The sequence below is a fragment of the Erythrolamprus reginae genome, chromosome 1, assembly GCF_031021105.1.
Source record: "Erythrolamprus reginae isolate rEryReg1 chromosome 1, rEryReg1.hap1, whole genome shotgun sequence".
Classification (NCBI taxonomy): Eukaryota; Metazoa; Chordata; class Lepidosauria; order Squamata; family Dipsadidae; genus Erythrolamprus; species Erythrolamprus reginae.
Window position 1 is genome coordinate 161,169,463 of NC_091950.1, and position 12,781 is coordinate 161,182,243.

Genomic DNA, 12,781 nt, shown 5'->3' on the forward strand with positions numbered 1-12,781 from the left:
AGAAGCTATACTTGAGTGCTTCCTTTTGAAGACACCAAAAGTCGGACATGACTAAGTGGTTAAAACGGTAACAATGTCAAGGGAATGGGTTGAGTATGTTGGACTAAAGGCAAGACCTTGTCAAGGAAGAGTAACAATACCTTTTTAAGACTTGTGATCACAGGGAGGAATCTCTTGTTTTCCTGGTCAGACATTTTTGGATTGCAATTCTCCCAAACTTCTGATAATTAGCCATGTTTCCTAAAATTGTTGATTGGAATCCAATATTTGAAGTGTCAACAATTCTTCTCTCCCCTCCCAAAAAAGGAAGTAAAGAACTTTTAGGTCAAATTTCCATTGTAAAGATGTACAGCATTACAAAAATTTTGTCTTCACAAAGAAAGGTGGGTTTTAGTAGCGACCAGTGAAATAAAAGAGTTGGTTTGAAACACCCACTTTTTATTAACCCCCGCAGGAATTGCAAAACGGGATCCGGTTAGGGCAGCGGATAGCATGATTGATGCTGTAGTGGATTATGCAAGTAAAACATCGGCCCCTGGGGTGAGAGAAATTAAAATAGTCATTTTCCAGCCGCATCTACTAGATGTATTTTATGAAAGCATGCAGAGAAAAGAAGCCACGGCTAATAAATCTGGTGATGGTGTGCGTACATCGAAATCCTTTTTCTCAAAAGTAGCAGGTAAGATAACGTCTTCCATTTGGGTCTTAAAGATTTGGCTGGCAAACACATTAATCAGAAGCACTGAATCCTTGAATTTGTTGATTTGTTACAGAATTCTTTACCACCAAAAAACCTGCTGTGGAATTAAAACCTGCCTTATTTTTGGAGCGAACAGTTGAGCCGGTCATTTTTCAGATTTGCGGTGACCACCAGAAAAATGTGGAAAATGCAGCAGCATGGATTAAGAGCCTTGTTTTAGAGTCCCAGAATGAATATATTATCTCGGACGAATGGATCTCAAACTTTGGAGAAAGCGAATATAAAAACCTGGAAAAACTCCAGAAAAAATTGCACATTGCCATTAAACTAGATAATAAAGCTTCTCCTCCCTCTCTTTGTATTTGTGGGATAACTAAAGACGTCTTGCAAGCCAATACAGAAATACAGACAATGATCAGAAGGATCCGAGAGGACAGAGAAGAAAAATCCAAGGCGGATCTTCTGACAAACCTTGTAATGTGGCGGTACGAAGACAATGGGCAATATAGATCTTTTGACAGTCTGACCAATATGCAGATAGAAGCTGCAGCACAACATCACAGTCTGCATGAGCTGACCATAAACAACAAGTCTTACAAAGTGGACCTTCATAAAATGCAGGCTGTCGACAATCAGGGAAGGTGTATTGCCCTTCGGCGAGTTGCAAAAGTAGAAGGTGTGTTCTATACCTTGGCCAACCTTCCTTCCTTCCCTCCTTCCCTCTCTCCCTCCCTCCCTCCCTTTCTTCCTTCCAGATTCAAGTCATGGTTGTCCTGAAGGTGCTTTTCCAAAAAGCAACTGGACTTTTCTTGGTTTCTTCATTGAAAGTGTTTCACTTCTTATTCAAGAAGCTAACTCATCCTTCTTCCTTCCTTCCTTCCTTCCTTCCTTCCTTCCTTCCTTCCTTCCTTCCTTCCTTCCTTCCTCTTTCTTTCTCTCTCTCTTCTTCCTTTCCTTCCTTTCTTTCCTTTCTCTTTCCTTCTTTCCCTCCCCCCTCTCCTTTTCACCCTCCAATTACATGTCCTCTAATTTACATAGCCCTTGATTTTAGTTCCTCTCCACTAGATCAAATTGGCTGCCTACTAGCATCCAAATTCTGTCACTGTGCTATAGAGGTAGTCAGAGGCTCCAGGTGAATCTCTTGTAGTGGCACTAGAACACCTCTGAACACCATTGCTAAACGTCAACACTTTCTTTCTCCCTTTTGGAGATGGAAACATGGCTTTCTAATAGTAGTGGATAAAAATCCAAATCTTACCTCCTAAAAATATAAAACCTTGACCTCACCCACATTCTTACAGTGCATCACTCTGCAATCTACAATCATCAAAGATAGCTCTCATGGTGATGTTTGGGATTCTCCCTCCCTACTGCATACTGATGGACATTTGAGACCAACATGTTAGGGTTTCAAGAAAAATAGTTTCAAGACCAAATAAAAGGGACAAAGAATATGGCATAATTATACCTACATAAAAGCAGTCAAAAATTCTGCATATTTTAAAATATGATTGCTTGTTATCATAGCTTATTTTGGCATGCTCTATGCTGTTGTTTGAGACATGCTTACTACCTGTATTTGAGTTTTGAGGGCAAGGAACTAATGGTGCTTCATCCTTAAATGAGATAGCAATAACAATGGCACTTAGACTTATGTACCGGTTCATAGTACTTTTACAGCCTTCTCAAAGTGATTTACAGAGTCATCATATTGCCCCCAACAATCTGGGTCCTCATTTTACCAACCTTGGAAGGGTGGAAGGCTGAGTCAACCTTGAGCCGGTGAGATTTGAATTGCCGAACTGCAGCTAGCAGCTAGTAGTCAGCTGCAGTATCCTGCAGTACTGCTGAGATAGTTTCCTTCTGTGATTGGTGGCTTTCAGTAGACATCCTTTAAAGATCACTGCCTCCTTTCTTTGTTATTTTGCTTCAGATTAAAGTAACTACCCTTTGTTGTATTTTAATGCCAGGTATAATGCAGGTAATACGGTATTTTTACTTGGTCCATTGCCACCGCCACGACCCCCAATTTGTGAACAGGCAAATGGCAAACAGGTCATACAGGATTGTACCATCTTGTCAGAGGGCATTGATTCATGCAACCAGACATAGCGCTTGGTATTCATTCAGACATAGCTCGTAGAACTTCATAAGGATTAGGTATCTTGAACTTTTCTATCCTGCAATTGAGATTGGCACTACTTGGTAGAAGGCAGTCAGTCAGGTAGCAGCACCACTATTGAATTAGGCCAATTCCTTTTCGCCCAGACCCAATAGATAACTTGCTCTTATTTTCCATTCTCCCCCATCCCAACTGCATGTTATGTTGTAATCCAAGTTGTAAGAGATGTTAACACTGTTTATACATTTGGCCTAATTTCTGTACTTAAAAAAATCAGAATTGGAAAGTGGCGATTTGTAAAGGCTTACGGAATCGTCTCCTTATTCCTTTTACAAAGATAATCCAGCAACCGCAATTCCTGAAGAGTGGGATGCCATGAAGGAAACAACGCGTGTTAAAGTGGTAGAACTAAAGCCAGAAACGAAAGAATTTAAAAAAGTCCAGGATATGTTCAACCTAACATGCAAGGAATGTACCATTCAAAAGGTATGGGGAAGTGAGATTCACTTAACAACCGTGTTACAAACTGAACAACGGTGGTGATTCGCTTAACAATGGCAAGAAAGATATTAAAATGGGGCAAAACTCACTTAAACAATTTATTTATTTATTTATTGGATTTGTATGCCTCGTTTTGTATGTCTCGTTTAGGAACAAAAATTTGGGGCTCAGTTGTCATTTGTTGAGGACTATCTGTACTAAAAGAGGGGAAGGCTGTGTAGAAAATTAGATTCCATGGCCAAAATGCATGCATGGCATATTCATTCATTCATTCAATTTTTATGCCGCCCTTCTCCTTAGACTCAGGGCGGCTTACAACATGTTAGTAGCATTTTTTAAAAATAGAGCCAGCATATTGTCCCCACAATCCGGGTCCTCATTTTACTGACCTCGGAAGGATGGAAGGCTGAGTCAACCTTGAGCTGGTGATGAGATTTGAACCGCTGAGCTACAGATCTACAGTCAGCTTCAGTGGCCTGCAGTACAGCACTCTACCTGCTGCACCACCCCGGCATATTCACATCCATTCCCGATATCTTCTACCAGTCATGGCGAACCTTTTATCCACCGAGTGGCCAAACTGTGCACACATGCCCAAATTAAAAGGTGCATGTATGCGCGAACATGTGCATGCGTATGTGTGAACCTGTGGGGGGTGCAGCAGAGACCCAAAGACCAGTTGGCTGGCAGGAGGTTGGGCATCCCAACACCAGCAGCACAGCAAGAGGTAAGATATTTTAATTTTGCGAGCTTCTGTTTCGTCGTTTGCAAGGAAACAGAGCTCACGAAAGAAAAGCCACAGAAATCTGACCTGTGACGACAGTGCGCGGGCCAGCAGAGAAGCTCTATGTGCCACCTCTCGCACACATGCCATAGGTTCGCCATCATGGTCTTGCGCTCTTCAAATCCAGGCTGCTGCACAGATCTAGAAAGGATCTCAGAATTAATATTTTTTTCCATACTGTCCTTGGTCGAAGGAATTAATATTTTTTTCTATACTGTCCTTGGTTGAAGGAATTACAAAAACGTAGTTAGCATTCTTGCTAGGTGGACATCCATGCATGACTTACATTGCTTCTGCAAAAGATGCTCCATCATTGAAGTACACACCTTTTCCCTGACAAACAGATTGACATTAGGAAATAGTTTGAATGCTTCATTGAAATCTTCTTTATTTTGCAATCTGAGAAAATCAGTCTGTCTCCTCCGAGAGAGTCTTTCTGATAGTAAATAGCATACTTTTACTGAATGGGTATGAGAATATTTTAATTGGTTCTTAGGTTTTTTAGATTATCATTATAGATTATAATCTATTTTATGTATGAGTTGTATGGTTTTAATGATATGGGTTTTAGATGTTTTTAAGTATTGGATTTGCCACGTTTTATCACTGTTGTGAGGAGAGGGGCGGCATACAAATCTAATAAATTATTATTATTATTATTATTATTATCATCATCATCATCATCAATTTTAATTAATTTGATTTAGGATGTATATTGTTTCCTACATGTTGTAAGCTGCCCCGAGTCATCGGAGAGGGGAGGCATATAAATCAAATAAATACATACGTACGTACGTACATACATACATACATACATACATACATACATATGCACGTACATACATACTTCTAAATGATCTAGAAGGGGCTGCCTAAAGAATTAGTCAGGCTCTCTACAATTCCTACAAGTACGACAGTAATCAAGATAGGATTAGAGAAGGGATGTCAAACTCACGCCATCATGGCAGTGTCATGTGACATATCGGGATTTCTTTCCCCTTCATTAACCGGGCGTAGGCATGGCCATTGTGTGACACATCTGGTCTATGGTTTAGAAGTTTGACAGCCTTGGACTAGAATGGGTGATGCCACAGCCCTTTAATAGCAACTATGATGAAAATAAGCTATTGATTGTTTTCAACTTTTTAAAAATTCATTTTAGTAAAGAAAAGTACCTCTACTTGAACTGCAATTCTCCAAAGATCCAAATTGGGTTTTTTTAAGAACATGGCTTATTACTAATTTTTTATCTCTTTTCATTTGCAGATTGAGAGGATACAAAATCCCTACTATTGGCAGGCATACCAAATAAAAAAGCAGGAGATGGATGCTAAGAATGGCAGCATAAATAACGAGAGGCTCCTTTTTCATGGAACATCCAGTACATCCGTAACGTACATAAACAACACTGGCTTTAACAGGAGTTACGCTGGATTGCATGGTAAGTTGTGCGTTAAGGCTGGTTCTTGGTCACAGCTGTTTGTCCTGTTTGATTTAGCTTCAGCTGCCTGGGGTTGTGTATGCAGTGCTTCTGAAATAGTGGGGTGGGCCCCCCTGATGGGGGGACATGAAGCCATGCCAGTGGGGGGGGGGGTGTATGATCCCGGGGAACATGTGTGGCCCCTCTCCATTGATTCCACCAAACTGGGAGTGTTTCCCAGTTGCACGCTGCTCCAAACCCGGAAGAGAAAGCGGCCAGGCGTGGCGGGGCAGCTGCGTGGGTTCTTCTTGTTCTCGGTGTGTGCTGTAGGAGGCATGAATGGTGTGGTGAACCTGCTGCTGGACAAGGAGGAGCATTGTCTAACCCAGGGATAGGCAAAGTTGGCTCTTCTATGACATGGGGTCTTCAACTTTCAGAATTCCTGAGCTAGCATGATTGGCTCAGGAATTCTGGGAGTTGAAGTCCACAAGTCATAGAAGAGCCAGATTGCCTACCCCTGGTCTAACTGAAAACAGACTACACTGAGTTCAGTGTGACTTACTCCTAGGTAAGTGAGTAGAGCAGCCTTCCCCAGCCAATAGGTTGCTTGCAGCTTTTAAGTAAAATAATAAATATTAACACTAAAATTCCATTGGGGCCCAGATCAGAGTTGGGGGGCGCAAAATGTTTACTTCTTCTTAGGAGGGGGGCATAAGAGAAAATAATTGAGAATCACCAGTATATGCTAAAGTGTAACCGTGATTTATGGACCACTGCAGCAGGGGTAGCACAACATGCTAAGCCAAATCTAATCAAGCCACATTACATCACAGCATAATTTGTATACCTCCTGGGGCGGTGTGGTAAGAACAAAAAAAAATTATCCTGCAACCTTTGCTAATCTTGTAGAAATTTGGAAAAAAAAATTGGAAGAAAAATTCTGCCAGGAGTCGAGCAGGACACCTGTGACTTGGTCAGTAGTGAGTCAATTAGATGCCTGGACACACCATGGGTGGGGTCCACTTACCTTTGCTACCAGTGCTCATCGCAACGTTTTGTGCCCACGCACTTGTGCTGCTCGCACACAAGTGTCCCACATGAAATTTCATTTCCGCTCATGCTCCGTAGCGGGATTCATCCCAAAACACAGTTGAGGAGTTCATCAGTGTGCTTCTGGTGAAGAAGTAAAGGTGAGACTATTAGGGGTGGGCAGGAAGGCTCTTTTTGAAGCCGAGAAAGAAGAGAAGCCATCCAAAGATGTACAATTCTGCCGAAAGGTCCCAAAAAAAGATGGCACCCATCGACCAACACCACCCGAACCAGATCCGTGATGCCATTTTCATGTCACCAGCAACGGGTGATCTGATCTGAACTGGGAGGAACCCACCTCTGCTGGACACTAAAGATAGGAGAGAGGAATTCCCATGGAAAAGGAATAATTATTATGACTCCTGAAGGGTTGTTGATCTCCAATTAGTTGTAGTCCAAGCAGGTGGAATGGGCAGGAAGTGCTTTCCGTATGCAGGAAAACCTCTTTGTAAATCTGAGCCCAGAACTCTTATGGGTAATTCTCACCCTAACAACTACAATTGAGCCCAAATTTTTCACTGCTAAGCAAAACAGTGGTTAAGTGAGTTACAACCTCCCCCCCTACACAGTTGTTAAATGAATCACTTCGATAGTTAAGTGAATCGTGCACTTGTTAAGTAAATCTGCCCCCCACCCCCCAATTGACTTTGCTTATCAGAAGGTGGCTGGGAAGATTACAAATGGCGATCGCACGATTCCCCAGGACATAAATGTATTCCCACAGTTGCCAAGCACCTGAATTTTTAGCAGGATACTGCAATGGTTGTAACGGTGAAAACTGGTCATAAGTCGGCTTTTAGTGCAGTTGTAACTTTGAGTGGTCATGAAACAAATGGTTGAAGGCTACCTGTACATTTATCCATTCACGGTGGAAAAGTCGGGTGCTGAGATAAAGTTTAAAGGGAGGAGCCACTGGAGAGTAATAGCACTTAGCAATAACACTTAGATTTATGTATCTCTTCATAGTGCTTTACAGTCCTCTCTAAGCTTTTTCCCCCCACAGTCAGCCTATTGCTCTTAACAATCTGTGTCCTCCTTTTACTGACCTTGGAAGGATGGAAGGCTGAATCACCCTTGAGCCACGGAGAATCGAACTGCCAAATTGCTGGCAGTCAGCAAAATTAGCCACAATACTGCATTCTAACTACTGCATTCCCCCCATCGTAATGCTCAAGATGACATGATGGAGTCCCATCTATTGTAGATAAACTTGGCTTACATCCATTTGTTCAGCGATCGCTCAAAGTTATGGTAGCACTGACTAGTCATCAACCATTGCAGGGTCCCTGTGGTCACGTGAGGACAGACCAGGCACATGGGTGCCCAGGTTTGTTATTATTACGAGGATTGCAGCAAGATGCGTCACATAATCGCCATTTGCAACCTTCTCTGCTGGCTTCTCATGAGCAAAGTCAGTAGGGAACCTAGCAGGCAAGGTTGCAAGGTAGCCCACTAAATTTCCTTTTCTCCTAAGGAATATACTATGCACCCTCACCTGCCTGTACTTTTGTAGCAGCTTGCCCGTATGCCAGTAGCCCTTGCCATCCTGTCTACAGTCTTTAGACTTCTTCTCTTATCCCCCAACCTATGTAACCCTCCTTCCTTTCCTTTCCTCAGGCTCCTGTCCCTTCCCACAGGGATCATTATCACTAATTGATGCATCATGCAATGTCATTCTTTATTATCGCATCATTTAACCTCAGCCATCCTATTCTCAGATTACCCGTACTCAGAAAGTTTGTTTTTATTGAGGTCTGACTTTGGTATGACCAATGTATTATTGGGCAAAGTGCCTTAAAGAGTGAAAAGATAGAACGCTGGTTGTTGCTGACTCTTTATATGTTTTCTTCCTTTTATAGCTGCCTGTTTCGGAAACGGAACTTACTTTGCTGTAAATGCCTCTTACTCTGCCCACGATACCTATTCGCAACCAGATGCATCTGGGATAAAATACATGTACCTTGCCAGAGTGCTTGTGGGAGAATATTGTGTTGGGTCAAAAGGATTACTTCTCCCATATGAAAAAAGTGTGAGCGATCCCACCGATTTATATGACAGTGCAACTGATCACCTAACAAAACCCACCCTTTTTGTAATTTTCAACGACATCCAAGCATATCCAGAGTATCTCATTGCATTTAAAATGTAACTAACCAAGTTTCCATAACTTGGTTAGTTAAACTAGTTCCCAAAAATGTACTCTATATTCATGTGCTTTTGTAAAAAAAAAAAAAAAATGTCACAATGAATTTTAAAAATGTGCTATTCAGAAGATATGAAACGTTCTTCCTTTTCTGTTAAAAATGACATTCCAGTTTTTTCAGGAGGTGCCAAACATTAGTGATAAACTCAGACAAAATAGATGCAAGAAGTTAAGAAGGTTAACAATAACCGTATCAGCATGCTAATAAATAATCAAGAACAGTATCATGCAAATCTTAAGGTCACTAACTTTTATACGGCATCAATCACTTTTAGTGCTGTAACGAAAAGGGAGGCGGGAGCCTGTAAATGGATCACAGACAAGTGGGCCAGTAAGGAGGCTATGATGAAGATGCTGAATTTGATGGAAACCTTCACATTCAGAATCCCCCTGCCATTGTCGTTCAACTCTGCCTACCTCAAGGTGCTGTTGTGAGGGTAAAATTCATGGAGATACTTATGAAAGCCTCTTCAGACACATGGATGAAGGACGGGATGTCAATCTAAGAAATTAATGAAAATTAAACCAAATGCCTTGATAAATACTTTGCCTTGCTTCTTTTTCAAAAATGAATTCATTCAAGTGGCTGAGGTCCATTACTATAAGCTTGGATTTAGATTTTGCCTTTCTGCATTGGATTTTGCCTTGAATATTGAATAATAGTCTTGACTGTCCCCACCTCACCCCCATGTCCATAATTCTTAATAAATTTCAAATGATGGGGAAGGGGGAAAAGCATGTGTACTTTTGACCAACAGTGCTTTCTTTTTTCCTCTTCGCTCTCTCATATATTGATACCTTTATTTGTCAAAGAATGGGGAAGACCCATACACATGTAATATAAATATTAGACTAACTTCATTGTCACTTAGGAATGTACATTAATCGACATATATTAAAATGAAATTCCATTGCATCTAGCTCTCAAAGGATCATTACTTCCAATATACACTACATAAACATGACAAAAATGGAGAGGGGTGTGGCCAAGCACCACGGTGACATGGACTTCCCTGCACTCTGCAGGGGAATCCCGAATTCCTATCGCCTAGGGACCTGGTTTAATCGAAACCAGGTCGGAACTGCCCTGGAGGTTCAGTGAAGAAGAGGGATGCTGTCAGGAATTTGGTAGGGGTTGGCATACCCCACAGAGAACCGACTTGGGATCCTCAATCAGTGGTAGTGGAAATCTGCTTGCAAAAGCTGTTCTAAGCCACAGCGGCTGCGAAACGCAATGAGCGATAGTTTTTGAAGTTTGAAGTCAGCTGGGAAGAGGAACTAAGGAAAAGTGCAGGAGAGACGAAGAAGGTGATTAAAAGTTGTGCTGGTGAGTTTGCCATATTGAAGATTGGGACTTTTGTTTTTTCCCAATCTTAATGGGAATAAAAGGATAGACAAAAAACAAAGACAAAGCAGCAACCTAATATTGAATGTCACTGGAAAAACATTTTAAGAAGGCTGTAAAAGCCCAACTATTGACAACCTTTAATTTGGATTACTGTATTGATTTAACTTTGAAGTGAATATCTGCTTTAATAAAATAAAACTGACTTAAATATAATATAAAAATTAAGAGAAAGTAAACTTTTGGAACTGATGGGGGATGCCACCTGCTTGTTGAAGGAATTATTGCTGTGGAGGATCTCTGGGAGATTTGAACAGCTGTTGGCCTTGGATCTTGAAAAAGCAAAACAAAATTGTCATCTGTTGGAGTTGTGAACTTGGAACGAACGTCTATTTACTTGAAGCTTGCAAGTTGAAAGGAAAAAAAGCTGAAAGAAAAGGACTACTTCAAACTATAAATTGGTGAATGGCAGCTTCAGCAATATGGCATTAGAGCTGAGGCTCTTACAGTGTCTATTAAGGATTACTTTGCAGAATTACAAAGATGCCTTTTGGACTATGAAGAAAAAATTGGACTTTGCAGGTGTTTCGAGCCCTTGTTAGTACTGCACATCCCTCCTGGCTTTGTCCCACCTGCCATAGCACCTGCCTCCACCTGGATGGCGCAGTGCCTGCCTTCCCTCCTGAAGCAGGTGGGGTAGGAGCCCACCCCCAGCCTCTGCCGGCTTGCCACTGCCATCCCTCTCCCCTCTGCCTGAGAGCTGCTTCACTGCCACATCGCCAGCTGGCGGGGAACACAGTGGTGCCAGCAAGCCGGAGCCTTCCCGGATTTGAACAAGGAGACACCACTGGTGCTCCCAAGGTGTAGCGATTTCAGGACCTCCTCGGCAGCACTTCTGTGTCCTATCTGCATAGAGGTTGGCCAGTGACATCATGGCGGCAGAGAAGGTGCACACCCTATCTCCTCTGCTCTCACCGGCCAGAGGTGGGGCTATGCAGCACTACTTCCCAGCTGGAGCACCATGTTAATTTGCTGGCCATCTCTGAGGAAAGAGGGAGAGGGAAGGGTGGTGTTTGTATCCCTAACAGGATCCTGGTTAAAGTTGCCTTATTTTGTATGGATCGCCAACATTTGGCTTTGCCTGCCAGCCTCCATGTCTTTTTCACAGCCCAAGTGGTTGGATTCACTTGACACATGAAGCTGAACAGGAGACCATGGATGGATGAAAGGATGGATGAAAGGATGGATGGATGGGGAGGGCGGGAGAGATAGATGAGACAGACAGAGACACAGAGAAAGAAGAGAGACACAGACATGCCAGTTTCCCATAGAAAACACTGGGAACCACAAAACCCGGGAAGGGTCATGTGACTGGTTGGGAGTGAGTGATGTTGAGTTAGCCATGCCCAGCCAGGTTTTGTGGCTCCTAGCATTTTCTTTGCTCTGGAAAATGAGTCCAAATAGCTTTTGAGTGTTTAAGGCTGCAGATCTCTGGGTTAAACCAACAAACAATGATTTTTTTTGGGGGGGGGAGGGAAATCCAAAAGCAGAGGAGAGGATAAATGTTTGCATTTTCATGGTTAAGAATTTTGAGAACCAGAGATCTGGTAATAGCATCACATCCATAGGACATTTCCACATGAAATCTGTACTATTGATCCACTCATCTGTAGCTTTTTCAAATCTTGGTAGGTAACACAAGGTCAGTGTTGAAAGTGAAAAGTTATTAGCCTTATTAGCAGTTGAGCAACGAATCACCTGGGGATTCCAGTGCTTTGGCTAGAGGGAGAAGTTGAAAAATCATTCTAGAAAAAAGCAATGACAAATGATTTCTGAAACACCGAGAAAACTTGGGTGCAGAGTTGAATTTGCGTCAAAGACATCTTTAGCTTTTACCTTCTCAATTAGATGGGATTCTAACAGCATAGATGGTGTGATGGATCAGTGGTTAAGATGCTGAGCTTGTCTGCTGGAAAACCAACAGCCCAAATTCAAGACCTGAGTGTGGCGCAACAGGGCGAGGTCCTGTCCTTGTCCCAGCTGCTGCCAACCTAGCAGTTCAAAAACATGCACATGGACTTCCGGTTTCGCTGAGGATCGCAGCGGAGTCTCTTGGCAGGGCTCTGCCTCGAGACCCCTCCAACCCTCCCAGAGGTCGCCCCAGCGCGATCGGATCGAGTCCGGATGGCTCGATCCTAGAAAAGGGGATTCCCCTCTGCCCGGGGAGCCATCGCCGAGGCTCCAGGACAGAGGGTTCATCCTGCAGCTCTGGTGCAGGGAGCACCGGTCCTCTCCCAAGAGGACACGGCCATTGCGATCCCACCTAACCAGTGGGAAGCAAGAAACATCAAGAGAGTAAAAAGCAGAGAAACTGAACAACCCTAATCGAAAAAGGAATATTGCCAAAGAAGCTACAATTAAGGTAAAAGTTTTTTCTATGTTCCATGCTAAACAAGAAGTTTAAAAAAACAAGAAAATTGAATCGGAGTTTAAACAAAGGCGAAAGAGAAAGTTGTTAAAACAACATTGTATCCAGGCGCGAATTAACAGCCGGAACTTATTCTAACCACTTTCACTTGTTTTGAATTGTTGAATTTTTGCAAACAAGGAGATCTAG

The 12,781-nt window shown here is 42.5% G+C and overlaps 1 protein-coding gene across 1 annotated transcript in view; it reads left to right on the forward strand.

Moving 5' to 3' along the window:
* The window catches only part of LOC139155445 (protein mono-ADP-ribosyltransferase PARP14-like), a 41,017-nt gene extending 31,656 nt beyond the window's left edge, over positions 1–9,361 (forward strand). Inside the window, exons 14-18 of the mRNA XM_070730583.1 lie at positions 455–679; positions 774–1,376; positions 3,160–3,308; positions 5,374–5,548; positions 8,476–9,361. Coding sequence (XP_070586684.1) covers positions 455–679; positions 774–1,376; positions 3,160–3,308; positions 5,374–5,548; positions 8,476–8,765 — 1,442 coding nt within the window. The 3' untranslated portion in view covers positions 8,766–9,361. The remainder of the gene's footprint in view (positions 1–454; positions 680–773; positions 1,377–3,159; positions 3,309–5,373; positions 5,549–8,475) is intronic.
* Positions 9,362–12,781: the final 3,420 nt, after the last annotated feature.